Source organism: Eptatretus burgeri, chromosome 12 (assembly GCF_056783735.1).
Source record: "Eptatretus burgeri isolate ZD-2024b chromosome 12, Ebu_testis_v1, whole genome shotgun sequence".
Lineage (NCBI taxonomy): Eukaryota > Metazoa > Chordata > Myxini > Myxiniformes > Myxinidae > Eptatretus > Eptatretus burgeri.
This window is the reverse complement of record NC_140972.1, coordinates 75,152,061-75,175,018: the sequence shown is the minus strand read 5'-3', so window position 1 is coordinate 75,175,018 and position 22,958 is coordinate 75,152,061. Positions and strand designations below refer to the sequence as shown.

Below are 22,958 nucleotides of genomic sequence, written 5' to 3'. Positions count from 1 at the left end.
GGTTAACTCAGCCCCTCATCCTTCCGAGGTTGGCAAAATGAGTACCAGTGTACTGGTAAGGGGGACACTGCATCAGCGGCAGAGCCGTGTCGCAACCAGCAGCCACAGGGAGAGACAGAGACAGAGACAGAGAGAGAGAGAGCTGGAGGATATTAACACAGCATTGATGCAATGCCCTACCTGTAAAGTTTATTAGAGTTTATTGGGGGATGGCAGTTTTTTTGGAGCGACAACATGCAGAAAAGCAAGAAAACAACAATTGGTGTGTGATCACTGTATGCTGAAGAAATACTGCCTAAAGCAAAAACAATACACAGTGAAGATGAAATATAGAGGCCTCATGATCTTGCGTTTTTATTACACAATTGTCTTTCTCAGTGTTTTTGACCAAAACAACTTTTCCATAACTTCAGCATCTCCCTCTTACAAGTTCGACAATCGTGATCAGGATTAACGTAGCTGAAGAAATGTTTCCAGGAAAGAGGAACGTTCCTTAAACATGGTCTTCCTTACAATTCCCACTTTAGCATTGACCACAGCACAAAATATCATGTAACAACATTTGATGTCAATTTGGACAAGCGTGGTGTTGGCTTAGTGGTTAGGTGGCTGACTTGGGATCTTAGGGTCCTGAGTTCGAGCCGCATTGGCTACTGAATTAACTCCAAGTGGGATTGACTCAGCCTGTCATCCTTCTGAGGTCAGCAAAATGAGTACCAGTGTACTGGTATGGGGGCACAGCATCAGCGAAATAGTTGTGCCTCAACAAAATGATAGCTACCCAGCAGCCAAGATGCCATACGTAAGAAGAAGAAGAAGATTTCAATTTGGAAGATGCATTGCATTAATGATGATCTATGATCCCATGATTAATCTAGTGTGCAGCCACTGAAAGATTTTGACTTACCCGAGAGAAAATGTAAGCCAAAACAAATACATTCGCCCTTCACTACTCTTGGGTTCTCAGTTATTTTCTCACCATTGGATGGTGTCCGAGAATCCTTAAATTGACCTGTGGATCAAAGAACTATACCTGATATCATATCACCATTCTTTGTGATTTGATTGATGAGGTTTTGAACCCGGCATGGTTGCCAACTCTACTGAGTTTGGTGGTGGTCCACCATTTTTAACCTCCGCCATCGAAGATGGATGGGGGTTACTGTTTTCACCCTTGTCTGTTTGTTTGTTTGTTTGTTTGTTTGTGAACAGTATTACGGAAAAAACTCCTCGACGGATTTCGACGAAACTTGGTGGGGGGGATTAGGTATGGTCCAAGGATCATGCCATTAGATTTTGGACTTGGTACAAAGTCCAATATGGCCGCTATGGCGGCCATTTCGAAAAATTATTTGAATTTTTGTTTTTGCATTTCTACATGTTTTAAGTGATTTCCAACCAAAAAAAAAAAAATTTTGTTTGAGAAAAAAAAAACAGCAAATTTTGCAACTTTTTTTCAAAAAAAACTTGATTTTATTTGAAAAATATTTGAATTTTTTTTTTTTGCATTTCTACATGTTTTAAGTGATTTCCAACCCCCCCCTCCCCTCCCCAAAAAAAAATTGTTAGAGAAAAAAACAGAAAATTTTGCAACTTTTTTTCCATCAAAATTTCGATTTTTTTTTTTGCATTTCTACATGTTATAAGTGATTTCCAATAACAAAACATGCCAAAATTATAATTGCGGCTGATTTTGGAACTTCAGGTGGATATACCCACGTAAAATCAATTTCTGTCTGAAGGAATCCAGTTATGACGAATGAATTGAGTATGTAAAAGTTAAAAGTAAAAGGGAAAGTTGCAAACTATAACTCTGTGAGCACTGTTGACATAAAATTGAATGAATAGGATATCAGGTTCACTTGAGTGACCTAGCAGTATTGGCGGCGGAGGTTTTGCACTCTACCGAGTGCTGCCCCCTCTCGTTTTGTATACTGTACTTGAACAGCCAACAAACATTTATTGTCCAATAATTGCGAAAAAATACTGCTTTCACAAAATATTGTCTCATTGAAGTTTTTAATCCATTTTCATGTTATGACAAGGTTTCTGTCGGCCTTTGGATGATGGTCTCCCTCGACGCTGCGTGGAAAATCATATCCGTAATCTTATTACGTTTGATTGGCGGCAGCTACTGTTGGAAGTATGTGGCAGCAAATGACAAATTCTGTCCCATTTACAAGCATTATTGACCCATGACATGTAGAATGTTTCTCAATGGTTGACTGACATAGTGTAACTCAGAGAGAAACATTGTACCAACGTGAATCGCACTTACGCTGCGTTAGCCGTGTGCACGAGTCACACGCACAGAACATGCACACACATACACAATATCGCCTCGCCGGCCGACCTGGAGGTAATTGCAGTAGATCCACCTGAAGTCTGTATTGGAGAGCAGGGCATGGCCAAGTCTAAATTTATCTGTAAATTTAAGCTTTTTACCTCTGCCATTGAAGGTGGAAGGAGGTTATGTTTTCACCCGTATTTGTCTGTTTGTTTGTGTGCAGGATATTTCAAAAAGTTGTGGACGGATTCGGATGAAATTTGGTGGACATGTTGGGTGTGTGACGAGGAATCATTGATTCAATTTTGGTGAAGATCCGGATTCGGATCCGAAATTTTTTAAAGTCGTTCTTCAACCATTGAGAGACGGGCCTAAAATGATGTATAGCATGAAATCTCAAAAAGTTGTTGACGGATTATGCGGAAACTCAGTGGATGGTTTGGAGGTTTGGTGTGTGACAAGAACAAATTCATTCGATTTTCGTGAAGATCCGAATCCAGATCCAGATATGACAATTTTTTGATTTTCAAAGTGATTCCTCACCATTGACAGATAGTGCCAAAATTGATATATTGCATGATATTTCAAAAATGTATTTGGCCTGATATGTTCAACTGGATCAGGCATTGTGTGGCAGAGGTATAGACTCTAACGAGTGCTCTTCCAATTTGTTAGGTAAACAGAGTCAAGGCTCATGGAAGACCTAATACACTGAACAGATCAGGACACAACAGGACAAAAGGAACAGTACAGGGAGGGGGAAGGGACACCAACAGTGGAGTTGAAGGATAAGATAGTGGAGAACTTGGGCAAACAATGGATGTGAGGAGGAATGATATGGGGGGGGGAGGAGGGTAAATGACACATGGGGTGGACAAGATGGATACAGAAGGAAACTCTCAGGAGGGAAAAACTGGAGATTTGAGAATAGCAGGGTTTGGGGTGGGATTGGAGGAGAGGAGGGGGTTGGGGGGGGTTAGGTGAGGGTAGAAAATATCATGGTTTTGGATTGTGGAAGATCTGAGATGGTAGTGAACAGCTGTCTTGAGGACCAGGAGAGAAGATTGAGATTGAAGAGGATGTGGAAGTTGATTCGACAGGCAGGAAAAAACGAGGAACAAATGAGTGGAGGTGGGTAGTGATCCTGGATTTAGGTAGTTTCCCCAGAAGGGGTTTTGGAAGAAGTCTTTTCTTTCAAGCTTCTAGGTCTCACTATCTGCCATGACCTTTCCTGGGAAAGTCACATTTCCAACCTCGCCTCAAAAGCCAGTCGCCGTCTGGGAATCCTCCGTTGTGCAAAGTCCTTCCTCGGCCCTCTTGAGCTCCTGACCACTTACAAAGCTTTTGTCCGTAGCCTGATGGAGTACTGCTCTCCCCTCTGGGCTGGTGCTCCTGCCTCCCACCTTTCTCGGCTTCACGCTGTCGAAACCAGGGCATTTAAGATCATCGGCATCTCCCGCAATGAAGCTGAGTCTTTGGGCCTCTCACTCAATCACCGCAGGTTGGTCGGTGGTCTTTCTGTCTTCTACCGACTCCTCTCCAGCCTTGCCCCCCCTGCTCTCTCTGCGATTTGTCCCCACCACATTTCCACAGGGCGCTCAAGGTCCGCCAACAACCCCCTTCTGGTAAAACTACCAAAATCGGGAATCACTGCTCATCTTCACTCTTTCATTGCTCGTTTTTCCCGCCTTTGGAATAAACTTCCTCACTCTATTCTTTCCCATTCTTCCTTCCAGGCTTTCAAAACAGCTGTTCACCACCACCTCTTATCTTCCCCCATCCAAATCCTCGATCTTTTCTACCCCCGATAATCCACCCAAGCCCTCTTCCTTCATTTCTCCTGCTTTCCTTCCTGAAAGTCCCTGAAATGTCCCTCTTCTCTTCGCCATGTTCCCCGTCCCATCCCCATCCCTCTCCCTTCCACAGTTCACCTAATGTGTCTGTTCCCCACTGTTTTGTCCCTTCCACTCCCGCCCCTCTTGTCTCATGCCTCCTTGCTGTGAGTTGTGTGTTCGCTCTCATACGAGCCTCGACCAAGGTATACAAAAAAAAAAAAAAAAAAAAAAAAAAAAAAAAAAAAAAAAAGGGGTTGATGGTGGATCATGTGAGTCCTGCAGAAACTTGGGAGGCCAAAGCATGGAAAGAGCAGAGGGTGCAAGACCAGAAAGGAGGCGGAAGAAGATAGAGAGACCACCTACCTGTTTGTGATGGCAAAGTGATAGGCCCATAGACTCAGCTTCATCACAGGAGATTCCAATGATCTTGAAGGCCTTGGTTTCCATTGAGGAAGTCAGGAAGCCATGTGTGGGTTTGTAATTGACCTTGTATGCCATGTGCAGAGAGTTTGGAGAGTAATGCAGGATTCCAGACTGTATCAAAAGCATGAGATATGTCTTGAGCGTCTGCCCTGATCTCACGTCTGATACTTCGGGCCTCCATCTATTGTTGGTTGAGTAGAAGCAGCATGCCAAAGGTGGAGTGTCTTGATCTGAAAGCTAATTGGCGATCTGAGATGAGGTTGTTGGAGAAAAGGAAGGTTTTCATATCAACTGCGATGATGGATTCCATGTCCTTGCTGATGATTGGATGCAAGCGGATATGTCTGTAGTTAAGGGGATCAATTTGAACCTTTTAGCTCACCTGGAACATAGTTCCGGGGAGCTTATGGGAGGGCGCGTCGTCCGTCCGTCAGTCCGTCCATCCATCTGCAAACACTTGCAACGTATTCTCTGAAACTACACACACGATTTTGATGAAACTTCACCACAACCTTCACCACCCAGTCCGTACCAAAGTTTGTTCATGGTATTAAAAAAAAAAAAAAAAAATCAGGTCCCAAGGTGGTTTATGGGGGGTTGCCCCCCAAAAGAGGTGTTTGTTTTCTTTTCAGAAACCACACACACAATTCTGATGAAACATGACCACAACCCTCATCACCTGTGACATACCAAAGTTTGTTCACACTATTTAGAAACTAGAAGAGCACTCGGTAGAGTGCATACCTCCACCCTGTAATGCCTGCTCCACGAGAACATATCAGGCCCAATACATTTTTGAAATATCTTGCTTTACATCATTTTTGAGCTCCATCTCTCAATGGTGAAGAATCACTAAAAAAATTCTAGTAGTCAGATCCAGATCCGGATCTTCACCAAAATTGAATCATTTCTTCCGTGTCACACACCCAACATATCCACCAAGTTTCGTCCGAATCTCTCCACAACTTTTTGAGATGTCGTGCTATATGTCCTTTTTGGCCCTATTTCTCAATAGTGAAGAATCACTTAAAAAATGGTAGTAGTCGGATCTGGATCTTCACCAAAATCGAATCAGTTCGTCCTTGTCACATACCAAACCTGTCCACAAAATTTCATCCGGATCCGTCCACAACTTTTTGAGATATCCTGTACACAGACAAACAAACAGAAAGGGGTGAAAACATACCCTCCTTCACCTTCGGTGGCGGAGGTAAAAATCATGGTCTCGACCAGTGTTTCTCAACCTTTTTTGTTCCACACCCCACTTTGATTTTCAAAAAAATCATATGCCCCACCATGATTGGAGATACTACAGTATATACCACATATGTATTCAAAAGGCTTTATTAAAACGTTATTGCAAATTTTATTCAATTGTTTCTCACTTCAATGGGAGCCCTGCCCTTGACGCTGGCTGCAGATTTGTTTGATTTGAAGAACCAATTCTGTCAGTTTCAGCCGTAAATCACCACGTTTCGTGATTTCCAGTCGATTTCTCTTAGCTTGCAGCAAATTGGTAACAACACTAAATCCACATTCGACGAAATAAGATGATGAAAAATTTATCAATACTTCCCTTGCCAAAGTAGTCGAGTTTGTGTATTTCTTTTTGCTCTCCTCAGACAGCCACATCATGGTTCCTTTGATCTTGAAAAGAGTTTTCGCAGACTCATCTTGTTGCAACTCGCATAACTCCTCTTGGTATTGCTCTGGTACTTCAGATAAATCCTCCAGAAATGGCTGAGTCAACCAAGAAGGGAACTCCATTGCTTTCAAATCATGAAATCTGTCATTGAAATCATTAACCAACATTTTCAAGCGGTCAACAGTGACGTTCTTTGCCTCCTCAGTTACCATCCTTTCAACCAAGGGAATTAGCTAAAATTTCTCGACGATATGTTGCATCGGCACAAACCCAGAAATGTCACAAATTCAAATATCTTTGCTTTTTTGCAAATTTGAAAGTGCAAAGCTATGAAAGCGATCATATATTGATTCATTAATTCTGAATCCTCATGCCCCACCTTGAGAAACACTGGTCCAGACGGATGAGGGGGGGGGGGGTTCCCCCAAAATAGGTATTTACTAAAACATTGGTTTGTTGGTCCATTTCGCCGATTCTGTCCCACGTTGACCTTCTCCTCAGTATCAATAATCCAGTCGGTGAGCACCCCAGGGGTATCGCCCCTATTTTATGCAATGCATTGATGTTACCTGAAAACATCACTGAAATGCAGTTTTTGCACCTGAAAAGCTGTTGTTTTACTCATTACAACATATCAAATAGCAACATATACGGTATTCAGGAGTTACAATGTAAAAATAATAATCGGATGAGGTGTGTTTTTTCCATCCAAAATGGCCGCCAAACCATGTGACTTGTGACGTCATAATTTTTACTATGTATGCAGACATGATGGAAGATGATAGTTGCAAATTTTCGCTTCATTAGGTTATGTGATTCCAGAGAAAACATTATTTAATATTTTCTTGAATCCAACATGGCTGCCAAACCATGTGACCTATCAATAAGAAAATATCAAAATGCACCAGGTCACCATTTGCTTGATATGTGTACCAAATTTCGTAAATATATCTTGAGGGGATTTGTAGTTAAGCTCCGGAAACAAAATGTGACGGACGGATGGAACCCATTTCTATATCCCCGCCAACTTCGTTGGTTGGCGGGGGATAAAAAAAATAAAAAACTTTACTTCATCAGGAAAACATGACAATTGTGGTTTAATTTTGCATAAAAGGATGCCTGAGAATGTATATATTTTAAGGTTAAATTAGTAAATTTCCATACCATGGCAAGGTGCACCTCCTTCCCAGACTTTGTCACCCCCTCGATCGCTTCGCTCCCTCGCACGTCACACCACAGATCCTTTCATCATCATATTCGTCTTCTTCTTCTTCTTCTTCTTAACCACCTCCTTCGTAATCTGCTTCTTCTTCCTCTTCGTCTTCTTCTTCTTCGTATTTGGCTTCTTCTTCTTCTTAGTATTCTTCTTCTTATTATTATTATTATTCTGCTTCTTCTTCTTCTTAGTATTTGCTTCTTCTTCTTCTTCTTCTTTTCTCCTCCTTCGTATTCTGCTTCTTCTTCTTCTTAGTAATTGCTTCTTCTTCTTCTTTTCTCCTCCTTCGTATTCTGCTTCTTCTTCTTCTTAGTATTTGCTTCTTCTTCTTCTTTTCTCCTCCTTCGTATTCTGCTTCTTCTTCTTCTTTTCTCCTCCTTCGTATTCTGCTTCTTCTTCTTCTTAGTATTTGCTTCTTCTTCTTCTTCTTCTTCTGTTCTCCTCCTTCGTATTCTGCTTCTTCTTCTTCTTCTTCTTTTTCTTCAAAAGGTGTCCAACCATATGATTACACCACGACTCATCTGGTTCCTGCCAACTACTCCGACAATGTTGGATCACGTGCTTTGACAACAAAGACATGATTGCGGTCGCGGGGATGTGTTCAGTTACTAAATTTGATGTCGAGCGCTTGGGGAGTAGCTTAAGCACTCAAGCAAGCACTCCATTCGAAACCGTTGATGAGGACAGGTTGGCTTGGCAAGCGCCAGCTAGGTTATGGTAACAGAACATACCTCTGGTGAAACCTCTGTTTGGCAGGGCGCCGGGTCCAACTTGTTATTTTCGAGACATCACTGCAGCTAATCAAATTTCTATTTTCAAGCTGAAAAATTATAACTGGTGTTTTCATGTCTAGTCTCGATATGGAGCTAAATAAACGTTGACGTTCACGTGGGAAACATGACAATAATGAAATGATTTTAACATTGACTTTTTAAGTTGTGTCGAATCTGTTTACGGAAATATGCTGCTGCGTCGAATCTGCTGAGGGGAATGAGCCGCTGCGTCGAATTTAGTGAGAGGAATATGCTGCCGTGTCGAATCTGCTGAGTGGAATGTGCCGCTGCATCGAATTTAGTGAGAGGAATATGCTGCCGGGTCGAATCTGCTGAGGGGAATGTGCCGATGGTGTTTCTTATTCACTCGGGTCGCGCTGAACCGGCTCGCTTTACCCCAGTTCCTGACCTGAAAAAGGTGCCCATGAAAAGCCGGCTGACGATGGCCTTGGATTTTTTTTGTTTCTTTTGATGAGTAGATGTTTGCTGCTGCCAGTACGAGCACTTTGAGCAGGAGCTGAGGAGAATCGAGCAAGCACCAAGACTCGAAGCGGCTGTGCGGAGGGTTGGTGGGGCACAGGTGCCTGCAGCTCGTCGAGCAGGGTGACGGGGACCGAATAGTATCGGGTTTGCCGGGTTTAACATCCTTGGCCCGTCGAGTGGCCGTGAACGCCTCCGTTAAGGCCTCGGTCCTGTCTATGTGAGGCCTGTGGGTTATAACATGGCGTTGATGTTCCGGCCATGTCTCTCCTTGCTCCAATATCTGACCATATCCCTATGTCTGTGTGTCTGGACGTCCGTGGTGACCGGAAGTCTGAGTTTTACCGCCGTACGCTTAGAGGACACCGGGGAGACGGCGAACATGCAGGACGGTGTGATCAAGGTGCAAGAGAAAAGTCGTGTCCGTCTGCGTCTGTACGTCCGACACATTGGGACAACGAGCAACGAGTCCTGGCCTCCGGTCGGGGACTGGGTCGCCTTCACGGACGCCGAGCAGACCGAGGGTCCGTACTCGTGCGTCAAGACTCTGGACATCGTGGTGCTGGAGCTCGGTCCTTACTCGAACACCTGGGTCATGGTGGACGTCCAAGTGAAGGCACTCCGTAAGACCGAGCAGGAGCGGAGTTACCACATTTGCACGCTGGGACTGAACTCCAGACCCGATGAGTGGCTCTCGCATTTGGGAAACGACAGCAGGATTGTGGTGGTGGAGGAGAAGTCTTCGTTGCTACCCTACTGGCTGCAGGTGGTCTTCATTGTGCTTCTGCTCTTCCTGTCGGGCATGTTCAGCGGTCTGAACTTGGGGCTCATGGCTCTGGATCCCATGGAATTGCGCATTGTGCAAAACTGTGGTACGGTGAAGGAAAAGCGGTACGCCAGGAAGATTGAACCCATCCGTCGCCAAGGCAACTACCTATTGTGCTCGCTTCTGCTTGGAAATGTCCTCGTCAACACCACCCTCACGATCCTCCTCGACGACCTCATTGGCTCTGGTTTGGGCGCCGTCATTGCATCCACGGTGGGCATTGTGATTTTTGGCGAGATTGTCCCGCAGGCGCTGTGTTCGAGACACGGTCTTGCCGTGGGCGGGAACACCATCATCCTCACCAAGATTTTTATGGTGGTCACCTTCCCGGCATCGTACCCCATCAGTAAGCTCTTGGACGTGGTACTGGGTCAGGAAATCGGCACGGTGTACAATCGAGAAAAACTGCTCGAGATGCTGAGAGTGACAGAACCGTATAATGATCTTGTCAAGGAAGAGCTGAACATCATCCAGGGGGCACTGGAGCTTCGGGTCAAAACTGTCGAGTCGGTACTGACGCAGCTGAAAGATTGCTACATGGTGAGTTCAGATGCCGTGCTCGACTTCAACACCATGTCAGAGATGATGCAAAGCGGGTACACGCGCATCCCTGTGTACGAGGGAGAGAAATCGAACATCGTTGACCTCCTCTATGTTAAAGACTTGGCTTTCGTCGATCCCGACGACTGCACGCCGCTTAAAACGATATCCAAGTTCTACAACCATCCGCTGCATTTTGTCTTCATCGACACCAAGTTGGATGCCATGCTTGAGGAGTTTAAGAAGGGTAAGGCTATATACGTATTCCAGCAAGGGCTTGAAATATCGTTGCTAAAATGTTTCATTTGATTTGATATGTTAAAGTGAGTTTTCTACACTTTCCCTTTCTGAATTCTCCAATTACGTCAGTTGATCAGTTGATTGCGAGCATCAGTCGATGGACGTAAAATATCCCACGCTGTCCTTTGCCAAGTGGAGGTGAGTTGTTGCCGGCATCCTGGTACAAATTCCAAATTCCTGCCACCTTCAGTCGAACGTCAAGCCTGTTTAATGAAAGATTTGGGCCAAAAACATTGCTCAAGTAACACCAAGAGACAGTGGGAATAAATGGGACCATAAAATAAGTAGTAGTAGTAGTAGTAGTAGTAGTAGTAGTGGTGCTGTTTCTTCCTGCAACATGTCACTGGTCTACAAGAGCTCCACGTTGCTGGTTGAGAAACTCCTGTATACTTAGTAAATGGGATAAATATGTTCCTTATAGCAAGAATGTGGGTGTTTCACCTTGTTCTGACTGCTTATTGGCTTGTGGCAAAGCACAGACGACGGTTTTGCTCTCCACGGTATGCCAATTAAAAGAAACACGCACGTAAACAAAAGGATATATGTCATTTGCCCTTGCCATGTTTGACACAGTCTTTCTGGCTACTATTCATAGGGGAGATTAAATGTGTGTGGTCTCCTTTTGCTGTGTGTGTGTGTGTGGTGTGAACGTACATACGTACGTCCGTCACAGTGTGACCACTCCTCATTTTCATAAATGCCAAGGTGAGCCAATGAAAAAAGCCAAGAATTCACAAGGTTTCGGAAAAGCGATGATAATAGAAAACCTATAGAAAACCAAGACGCCAAGGTGAACAACGAATAGCCAAGATCTTGTGAAAAAAGCCAAGGAGTGGTCACACTGGTCCGTCCGTATGGTAAAAGATTAATGCACATCTTGACAAAAAACAATCAGCCAATACTTGTCGTCCTTTGCTTGCCAAAGTTGTTTTGGCTTAATGTTTTTTTTTTTTTTCTCAAAACAGGTACATCAGGATTGTACAATGTGCATGACCATATACTATTACGTTGTTCCTTTCACATTTCTTTCTAAAAAAAATTTTCACAATTTTCTTTATTCATTCTAATTCTTGCTTTATATTCTTTTTCATTTCTTGAACTCTCTATTCCTCTCTTTCGTTATCTGTCTCTCTCAAGAGCAGTGAATTCTTGCAGAATTTTTTTCTGTAAGGCTCACTTGTCTATGCCTGGATGGGTTTGAGGGTTGTGGAGTAGTGGCTGAAACCCGAATCCTATCCAGGTTCCTCCTGATGACTCCATCTTTGCTCTTTACTTCTTCGGGTTCCTTCTTGGTCTTCCATTTCATTACAATATGTGTCCCTTCCTCCGTACACCCCGACCTGAACAATATTCATGAAATCCATACGGTTCAGTAATGACTGTTTTTTTTTGGCAGTGTTTTTGCTGCTTTTATCAAGGTTGCAGATATTGTTTTTTTTTGGGGGGGGGGCTTTGTGTAAGTGTGGGTTTTAACAGAAGAATGGATTTCTCTTCATGCTGTTGCTGTGACTTTCATTTTTTTGTGGAGAACTCCCACCTTCTGTTTTCCATTGATTGTGATTGAAAATGTCTCGTGCCAAAGCATGTGCTGCCTTCGGTTTGGGTTATTCAATTGTGAAAGGCAAAATGAAGTGGTTCATGCCATTTTCACAGCTCTGAAATTTTGGGAGCATCAGGGGTTGGTTAGGTTATTTCTCCGAAATAAGCTCATAGAGTGGGTCTTGGTGTCCGGTCGTCCGTCCGTACAAACGTACGTCCGTTAACATTTGACTGAAACATCCTCTACTCACAAACGATATGACCGATACAGACCAAATTAGGTACGTTGCATCACAACAGTAAGGTCTCATGGGGTTGTGCTCCCCGTCCAGATATGCCCCTAATAGGATGCTGAAAAGGGAGGTTTCGCCTCATATTCAGGTAATTTGTTTGAAATGTTCTCAGCAACCGATGGCCAGATACAGACCAAACTCTTTATGAAACATAAGAACCATGCCGTGAACTTAATTTGTGCTCCCCATGACCGTACCATTTCAGGAAAAGGGGTGGGGGGCATGGCCTCTTCCCCCTAATTCCTCAGTTTCACTCTGCCTGGTAGGGAAATAACCATCAGTCCCCCATGGGCTATTTTTTTCTTTTGCTTTTCTGCATTGATCTCTAGCTCCTGGAGGAACTTGTACATGTATCACATGCAGGATAAAGACATTCGTAGACATCGGTCTACCTTTTGCACAGGAATTTCAATGACATTAGTTGAGTCAATAGTGGGCAAAAATATTGCATATATTGGGATTTTAACCATGGGTTCAGATGCCAATGCTTGCAGGCCAACCCAACTATTTCATAACCATTCTGGAAAAGTGGCTTTATAAAAGGGCCTGCTGATTATGAAAAGTAATGTTTCTCTTTGTACAGAATGCAGATGTGATCGTGTGTGTGAGTGTGTGTCATTTTACCAACTGGCAGTAAGTGATGTTGCCAGTAGGCTCTCACAACGGTGCTACTGGTTGTCCTTCTAGTTGGTATCTGCCATTTGTATTGTTTACCGTGATCGTGCTGTTTTCATTGTTTTCCGTGATCGTGCATCCCCTCATCACTGCCTCGAATAAACTTTCTACAAGCAAATTTGAAAAACGGAAGAGGGTGGTTTTGATTTTCTGGGTGTGCGCTGCCGCTCGCCATGTCGCCACAGAGCGAATCCCCCTTACCTGTGGCTAATATTTTAAACCACCCGTTAGCCACTGTGGCTAATCTATGTTTTAGTGTTTTTTTTTTTACCAGTTTTAGATGAATTTTAGGTGATTTTAGCACAGAATTTAACCTTTGTTGAGACGGCCGCCATTTTGTGTTTTGATTACGGGAATCACGCGTGATTTCGTACAAGCTTATATATACTAACTTTAGTAGTTTTAAAGTAGTTTCTAGTAAAAAAAATCGACCGAAATTACGCATGATTCCCATGATTCTCATCTTAAAATTTTATTTTAATTATTTTGAATTATTATTTTTTTTTTCCGGAATGATTCGGCATGATTTGGCGCTACTTGGCGCTACATGCTTCGTTGGGTCAGTGGTTGCCAGGTGAGTTTTGACACAATCAGTAGTAGTACCTGTAGTAGGACGAGTTTGTTTGGGTGAGTGAGTTTGATAGGTGACTTTGGTTGGTTGGATGAGTGAAGTTAATGGGTGAGATTGGTTGTATGAGTGAGTTTGATGTGTGAGATTGGTTGGATGAGTGTTTGACTGGCATGAGGTTGGTCCAATCCTGGTCCACAACCACCCCATCCCCCACTACCACCTACTAAAGGCACAACGACCATACCCCAGCCCCCCCCGACACACACACACACACACACCATCACCACCACCACCACCACCACCATCCCTCACAATCACCACCTCCCCTGATGGTCGTTCAATCAACCAATCTCAAACGTCAAACTCACTCATCCAATCAATCTGAACAATCCAACTCACTCATCCAACCAACCTCACCCATCAAACTCACACATCCGCCTTAAAATGAACTTATTATTTCATATTGCTAAAAAAAAAACTTTTGAATAAAATGTGGCTATTTCCTTTCTCCTGTGGTTAATCATTCTAAACCTGGATTAGCCACAGTGGCTAATTCCTTTTGAAAGCCAGAGCACACCCAGATTTTGCATTACAAGATCAACATTTGCAAGAGATTGGAGAAGAGAAAAATAGGAACGTGATAATGAATGTGTACAACATAGGCTCCTCTGCCATCTACGACATAAATGTGCAAAAAGAAAAGTTACTCCAGTTCTGTTCAAGTTCGGATACTAGTAAGTTGGTGAAGAAGCAGCATAATCTTCATAAACCATAAAAACTGGAGCAGTTAGATAACATAACTGTCAAATTGGTTTTCACAAAATAATTCCAAAAATATCACTGTCTCTGGGCCTTCCTTCATCTACATTGTAAACCAGTGAGCACACTTGGTTCAGCACACCTGGTTGGTAAGTCTCCATATTCTCAACCATTTTTACGAAGGTGAATGGAGGTTAGGTGTTCACCCCTGTTTGTTTCTTTTTTTTTGTCCGTTTGTAAGCAGGATATCTCAAAAAGTTATGGATGGATTTGGCCAAAACTTGGTGGACAGGTTGGGTGTGTGACAAGGACAAATTGATGAGATTTTCGTGAAGATCCGGATCCGGATACTAAATATGTTAAGCGATTCTTCACCATTGAGGGATAGGGCCAAAATTATAGATAGCATGATATTTCAAAAAGTTATGGATGGATTTAGATGAAACTTCGTGCATGATTTGGGTATATCCAGTACATCGGAGATGGAGGTGAAGACAAAAGTGTCGTAAGTGCCAATAAGTGCTTGGTAAACAACCCAATTCTCTGGCCATTCATTACTGCCCCTTTTAAATAAAAAAAAAATCAAACTGGAATAGCACAAGGTAGAGTGCATACCTTTGCCAGGCTGAGCAGTTGACTTTTTTTTAATCCCACTGATTGACCAGATCTGCATCCGGACCATAACCAAAATCTAATCGGCTTGTTATTGTCACCTACCCAACTCATCCAACGAGTTTTGTCATAACCAGTCCACAGCCTTTTGAATTATTGTGCTATACATAGTTTTTGGTCCAAAGTTGAAAAACTTGCAGAAGGTTTTCTCAATGGTGAAGAATCACTTAAAAACTCTAGTATCATATCCAGATCTTCACCAAAATCTAATCAATTCGTCTTTGCCACGCACCCAACCTATCCACCAAGTTTCGTCCGAATCCGTTGAGATATCCTGCAAACAGAGAGACAGACAGACAGACAGAAGCGAACAAACAGGGGTGAAAACACAACCTCCGTCCACCTTCAGTGGCGGAGGTAATCACTGACCAGATTTTTGCCGAATTTCTTTCCATTAAAATCCTGCATACTTTCACTTTGAGTTGATGAAATATGAAGGCAGAGGATGGTTAGACCGGAATGCCCACAAGCAGATGTGTGATTAAAACTTGCTGTCTCACACTGCCCCATTATCCTTGTGTTCCCCCTGCTTGTAGGCTTGGTTAAGGTATAAGAATATGGCACTGTTGTAACCTCTCCTTCCCAATTCCATGTCCAGGCGATGCATGTGCCATCGCTGGGCGCCGAAGGAAGGGAGTACTCAGTATTTTCACTCCGTTTTCTTGTTTGTTTATTTGTCTGGGCGATATCTCAGCCATCCTTTGAGCTTGGAAGCTGAAATTTGGGGGCAAAAGTGAAGATAAGCTTTGGCAAAACGGTTTTTTTATTTATTCATAAATTAATTTATTAATTACTTAATTAGTATCGATTCATTCTTTACTTATTTATTTTATTTCTTATCCTGGCAATATCCCAGGCATATTTTGAGCTGGAAAGCTGATATTTGGACATGACAGTGACCAAATGATTTGGCTATAAAGGTTATTTTTGATTTATTGATTAATCAATTAATTATTCATTTTTCGATTAATTCCTTAATTTTCAAAATGTTACAGATTCGGATGAAACAGTGGTGATTTAGGTATGCTATTTGGCAATTGATTGAGAAATTAATTATTTTGTGATTATTGTTTATTTCTTTTAATTCTGCTTTTAATTAATCAATCAATTATTGTACACTGCTCCCTCCCAATTCTGACTCCATGTGCTGCAAGGCAGCATCGCCGGGCACCGAAGGTGCTGCAAGGCAGCATCATCGTTGCCCGGCGATGTCGCGTGCACTGGAAGATTGTTATTTATTTATTTGGCATGGGGGCAGTGTATTTTGAATGTACCGCTACTTGTTTATTATCACTTTAAAAAAAATGTTACTGTTCAACTCTTGGTGTGTGGAGACATATTTTCCTTCAAATACTATTAAGAGCCAGGCCTCGGGGTTTGCACACTCGCCTCTGAGAAGTCTAGCCTGGGTTCGCATCTCAGTCCAGTTGTCAACTGTCATCCTGATGTCTCGTAGGTGGCTGCTGGTTACATCTTTGCTGTGAGCGCAGCTGTTGCACCGATGCAGCGCCCCTTGTAGGTTCGAGCAGGAATTCGGAATTTGTAGTTCTCTGTACGTAACAATACTCTTTCAACATTTAGTTGGTAATAGCCATTGTTCATAAGCACAAACAATTTTTCAGAGGTTATTTCAACCTTGTTTGTTTTTGAGAATTCTACATTTGACAAATTTGTGGTTCAGAGTAAGTTTCATCTTTTTGATGGCATGTAATGTCATTGGGTAATTCTGGTGCATCTCTGATAAGTACTTCTTCTAACAGATACCTCTTGGTGCTTGTCAACAATAAGTTGACATTGTTGTCAATATATATATATATATATATATATATATATATATATATATATATATATATATATATATATATAAAATCCTGTTTGGTACTGTGATGAAGCTTGCACCATGTGATTTGTGGAATGATGCAAGGTAAACACAGAATAATACATTCCTCCCAAAATGTGTTTCATTTTAATGATTTGCATTGTTTTCACATCATAACTTTACTCACCACTTCCTGAAGTTTTCCAGTCTGCATTTTGCTTAAGTTTGTAAAATGCCATTTCTCCTTGTTGCAGGTAGAAGTATCAACTTATTTCAAAGCGAGTGACTGCAGTCCCCACAGATGCAGGTAAAGAAACGGAGTCTCTGGCACTACTATCCCCACAGATCTTTATCCAATCGTAGACCAGATTTTCATCCAACTTCATTCCTTCCAAATCCTGGTTCTTTCATTTTAATCTGATGACATATTATGGGTTAGCAGTTAGGGTTAGTGTTAAAGGGTGAGGGTAACTGAATTTAGCATGCCTTCATATTTCATGAACTGAAAGCTGAAGAATTGGTATTTGGAAGAACTGTGATTGGACAGAAAACTGGTCTATGATTGGGGACAGGAGTGCCAAAGATCGCTTTACTTGCCCACCATCTGTGGGGACGGTTTTGTAGGCCTTTTGCAAAAACAAACTGAAGATAAACTTTCACCCTATTTTGTTTCCCCCCACCCCTCTGACAAGGTTGGAGATCGGGGATAATAAAAATGAGGTTTGTCGCTTCGACCGATCATCCGTCCATTTACTTTTGTGTTTCCGCAATATTTCAAAACACTGTTGACCTTTTTTTTTATTGCAGATATCTATTCCTCATGACCTTATCTCAACCTGATTAGATCACGACTGTGATTGGCTGAATCTGTTGCCATGGCCACCATCTTGGTAACGTAGCATTTATATGCAATATTTCAAAAAACATTCAAGATTTAGCTTTTGTATTACACAAATCTATTCCTCATACCACCCAAAAGGCAGGGCACCAAGACTATCAGCTCATTGTTAAGTACTAGTACGTGCCCGTACGTGCATGGCCGTACGTGCAAAAAAAAAAAAACTTTCAAACCGCAAGCCAGAAACAACAAACACACAGGCCGTTCCTTCGCTCTCGCGTGCCCGTACATGCGTGGCCCGGAAGTTTGCATATCGCAGTTACGATTATTCGCAATTTAGTTTTAATGGCCAATTATTCAATGGGCGTCAACGTATTTTGCCTTTTCGCAATGTCATCGCAAGGAAAAACGCAAAGAGAAGAGAAGAGAAAAGAAAAAAAAAAGAAGAAAAAAACCGTACGTGAAAAAAAAATTACTTTCAAACAACCACACAGGCCGTTCCTTCGTTCTCGTAAACGCCGACTGGATTGGGGCATTGTGTTTATCTATAAATGCGTATAAGAAATCGAGAAATTATTAGAATACACGGTCATCACTTTCTGGAAGTCAGTACATCGTAACCCGTAATGGGGAACGCGGCTGAGGTTCTCTTCCCCATTGGCCATGCCCACACAGCAACGTGTCTTTGTCATTGGTTGGTAAATAAATGGCCATAACTTAGGAAGCACTTGTCCGATTAATATCAAACCTTGAAAAGGCACATCCACAGGGCCCCAGCAATATACCTGGCAAGTTTCAATTAGATCGGACCAGTGGTTATCGAGAAACAGCGGACACACACACACACACACACACACAAACACACACACACACACACACACACACACACACACACACACACACACACACACACACACACACACACACACACACACACACACACACACACACACACACACACACACACACACACACCTGGAATTATAGATAGATTGCTTTGACACATCCACTGTCATTCCTGCAGTGGATTCTTTGTTCCAACTGGTACTTGAGCACACTTGTGAAGTCATCATACTTGGTTCTTGTTAATGTATTTTATTGTGCTATTTATGAAAGGTTTAACTCTATTTATGTGCGACAACAACGCAGAGTGTTTTTGGTTCACGAGCACCAGCCAGAGTGACCACTACATTCGTTATGTCTGTCTGTTGGGTAGTCAATCTAGTCTACCCTTATTATCAGTATTTCTGTCTATGTTGGGTAGTCGATCTAGTCGAAAAAAAAAAAAAAATTTGAGATTTGTTCTGCCCTTATTGTCAGTATTTAAAATGGCGATTTCAGTTAATACAATGGCGATTTCGATGAAACTTGGTTGGTAGGTTCATACCATAACCTAGTTGTGTGCAAATGAGAACCGTTGCTATGGACACCACCGTTGCCTAGAACGGGACTTTGAAATTTTAGAAAAATCATAAAAAATGTATTTTTTCAAAAATCGGGCCACGAGCGACTGTGGGCAGTACATTCAGCCATATTATCAAACATTTCCAGCCGGATCCTATGAAAACTGTCGGAGAAGATAGACTTTGAATGAACCCTGGTCGAAAACAATAAAAAAACGAAGTTCGTTATATCTCAGAGACTATGAGTCAGACATACATTAAACTGGTATGGTAGATTCATGGTATGTCCTAGTTATGTGTGAGAAAGAACCGTTGCTATGGACCCCTCCGTTGCCAAGCAACGACCGAAAAACCTCTAAATGTGGGGGTATTTTAACGAAAAAAAACAATCTGCAGCATTAACCCTTGAAGCTAGAATCATGAATTTTCTTGTGCTTAATCCTCAGGTCATTCCACATCGAACGGGCCCATCGCATCAGGTTCTATTGGGTAGTCGACTACCCATGTCCACCTACCGGCTTGTTATCTTGCCAAAACGAAGTTTTTGCAAGATATGTTAGTCAGCTTTTATGTTTTTTTTATTTTTTATCTTGTCAAAACGAAGTTTTTGCAAGATATGTTAGTCAGCTTGTATAGTTTTTTTTGTCTGTAATCACGTATAAAAAATTCTGCAGAGCACAGTAATCATTGGAAATTTTTGTAACTTCGCATATCAGAGGCCTATAGAGGTCACTTTCAGCGCACAAAATTTTGAAGGTCAAGGTCAAAGGTCAAGGTCACTTTGTCGCAAATCAGGGGAGTCGACGAAACCCTTATTTTTTTGAGTAATTTTGATCGGATCGTCTTCAAACTTCATGGGAATATAGTTCATGGTCGGGCGCTCAGCTGATTAATTTTTGTTGGCGATTGGCCTTGACCTTCATTTGTTTTTTTGTTTTTTTGTCTGTAATCACGTATAAATCACTCTGCAGAGCACAGTTATCATTGGAAATTTTTGTAACTTCGCATATCAGAGGCCTATAGAGGTCCCTTTCAGCGCATAAAATTTTGAAGGTCAAGGTCAAAGGTCAATGTCACTTTGTCGCAAATCAGGGAGTCGACGAAACCCTTATTTTTTGAGTAATTTTTATCTAATCGTCTCCAAACTTTATGGGAATGTAGTATATGGTCTGGCGCTCAGCTGATTAGTTTTTGGTGGCGATTGGCCTTGACCTTCATGGTTAGCGCCTGAGGTCAAACATATTTGACCCCAAGGTCAAATTTTCAAGTTTTAGGAACCATATCGTGTAGTACCTCAAATTGAACACCTCGATGAGTGCTTTCTAGATATGTCAAGCTTGAGACATTATGACGTCATTTGGTGACGTTATGAGGCAAACACATATTTTTCATGGTTACTCTGTAGAACGATTCTCATCGGAATCTCTCGTCGGCAGATATTCCTCAAGGAGTCGCTCCTGGTGGATAGCAGCTCTGTTCACCTCAGTTTGACCTTAAAGAAGTCACACGTGGTCACCTTTTGGCAAGATGCGGGTGACATTGGTTTTATTTGTCTGTCTGTCTGTCCCTCTGTTCGGTCCAGTGCTCCGTTAATACAATGCCGATTTCAATGAAACTTGGTTGGTAGGTTCATACCATGACCTAGTTGTGTGCAAATGAGAACCGTTGCTATAGACCCATCCGTTGCCTAGCAACGGACCTTTGAAATTTTCAAAAATATCTCAAAAATTAATTTTTTCAAAAATCGGGCCACGAGCGACCGTGGGCAGTACATTCAGTCATATTGTCAAAAATTTCCAGCCGGATCCTATGAAAACTGTCAGAGAAGATAGACTTTGAATGAACCCTGGTCGAAAACAATAAAAAAACGAAGTTTGTTATATCTCAGAGACTATGAGTCAGATATACATGAACCTGGTATGGTAGGTTCATGGTATGTCCTAGTTATGTGTGAGAAAGAACCATTGCTATGAATGCTTTTGTTGGCTAGTAACGGCTGAAAAACGACTAAATTCGACTTGATCGACTACCCATGTCCGCCTACCGGCTTGTCTGTTGGGTAGTCGATCCAGTCGAAAAAAAAAAAAAAATTAATTTGTTATACCCATATTATCAGTTTTTCCGTCGATATGTTTGTCTGTCTGTCTGTTTATCTGTCCCTCTGTTCGGTCCAGTGCTCCGTTAATACACTCGCGATTTCGATGAAACTTGGTTGGTAGCTTCATACCATGACCTAGTTGTGTGCAAATGAGAACCATTGCTATGGACACCACTGTTGCCTCACAATGGGACTTTGAAATTTTTGAAAAATCATTAAAAAAAATTTTTTTCGAAAATCAAAAATCGGGCCACGAGCGACTGTGGGCAGTACATTCAGCCATATTGTCAAAAATTTCCAGCCGGATCCTATGAAAACTGTCGGAGAAGACAGACTTTGAATGAACCCTGGTCGAAAACAATAAAAAAACGAAGTTCGTTATATCTCAGAGACTGAGTCAGATATACATGAAACTGGTATGGTCGGTTCATGGTATGTCATAGTTATGTGTGAGAAAGAACTGTTGCTATGGACCTCTCCGTTGCCGAGCAACGGCCGAAAAACCTCTAAATGTGGGGGTATTTTAACGAAAAAACAATCTGCAGCATTAACCCTTGAAGCTAGAATCATGAATTTTCTTGTGCTTAATCCTCAGGTCATTCCCCATCGAACGGGCCCATCAAGTCAAGTTCTATTGGGTAGGCGACTACCCATGTCCACCTACCGGTTTGTCTGTGTGTCTGTCTGTCCAGAGCATAACTCCGTGGACTTTGATCCGATCTTGATGAAACTTGGTTATGTGTTCGATATTGATGTCTAGTTGTGTTTTCCTGGATGAGGGTGTGCTCTGCCCATTGTGGGTGGAGCCACGCCCAAAAAAATAGCCATTTTTAGGGGGTAGTCGGATTAAAAATCTATCTTCTCCAAGGGAATTGGCTTAATGGAATGGGTTCTTCGGTATTTTAATAGCAAAATGAATTACTTAAAACTTTTCGTTGTCTGATTTGTCATTTTCGTCCCAAGGTCAAGGTCACAAGGTCAAAAACTTAGAAAATTGCGAATTTTGACATAATAATCATACGACCGCCCAAACTTTGAGAGCTAGGATGACAATATTTTTTATGTATAATCTTGAGGTCATTCCCCACCTAAAGTCTTGAAACCATTTTGCTCTTTCTGGAACACCTTGCCCGTGGCATCCCGTTCATGTTTGTTTTTACGCTGATTTCATCAAAGCATGGATAATAATCTGAGTGTGAAATGCCATATAGCCTATATGACGTTATATTGTTCCTGGAATGTTCCAGAGGACGTTTTGCACCAAAGGTCATAATCCTTGACCTTTGACCTTTAAAAGCCACAAAGGTCAAATTTTCAAAGTTGTGGGAATCGAACCGGGTTTTCGACCTTCGATGAACTAACTCCAATAAGCTATCTAGCACGTATCCTGTTTCCTTATTTTAATGTCCACAACATTGTTTTGTGACCTTTAAAGGTTATGCAAAGGTCAAATTTTGAAAGTTGTTGAACGAAACCGGGTTTTCGACATTTTGCAGCTAATAACCTGTCACCCGTACCACATCATGTTGATCATTTTTATAACTTGGTCAAAAATTATCACATTGTCTCATCCTTGACTTCTGAAACAATCTACATCGTCAAATATCGGTCGTGAACCATTGTCGTCTTCAGACTTGTAATTTATTTATATATTTTTTTTAGATCTACCATTGGTTTGTTTCTTGTCAAGCAGTTTCTTCTCAATCTCAGCAGATTTTAGACCTGTTCAGCCAGATTCTAGTCGATTATTCTCAGTCTTGTCAACAAAGACGAGTCGAGTCATTGAAGAAAAACTTTGCAAGCACAAGTTTACGATTACACAGAAAATCATTTCTTCCCACTGCTTTCGTACTTCTTGATGGAAAAATAATACATTATCCAACCCATTAATGGTGCCATGCAGTTCAACACTGTGCATCTCCCACACTGATGAAATAAAAGGCCCGTGTGCAACTGCTGTTGTGGT

General features: G+C 42.0%; 2 protein-coding genes across 12 annotated transcripts in view; one reads left to right on the top strand and one right to left on the bottom strand.

Moving 5' to 3' along the window:
- The window catches only part of LOC147015930 (uncharacterized), a 131,379-nt gene extending 123,913 nt beyond the window's left edge, over positions 1-7,466 (bottom strand). For 2 of the 3 annotated variants that reach the window (XR_015049930.1, XM_085848571.1), the window contains exon 1: positions 7,355-7,463. The gene's annotated coding sequence lies outside the window, so the exon portion shown is untranslated. Of the gene's footprint in view, positions 1-7,354 lie in introns of all 3 variants that reach the window. The other variant, XR_015049931.1, reaches the window with a different exon arrangement.
- A 1,038-nt stretch (positions 7,467-8,504) lies between these two features.
- The window catches only part of LOC147015929 (metal transporter CNNM2-like), a 144,596-nt gene continuing 130,142 nt past the window's right edge, over positions 8,505-22,958 (top strand). For 7 of the 9 annotated variants that reach the window (XR_015049926.1, XM_085848554.1, XM_085848553.1 and 4 more), the window contains exon 1: positions 8,505-10,272. Coding sequence is in view for 8 of the 9 variants with exons in the window: in XM_085848554.1 (XP_085704680.1) it covers positions 8,901-10,272 (1,372 nt within the window). In the remaining variant the exon portion in view is untranslated. The remainder of the gene's footprint in view (positions 10,273-22,958) is intronic. The other 2 variants (XM_085848555.1, XM_085848557.1) reach the window with 1 other exon arrangement.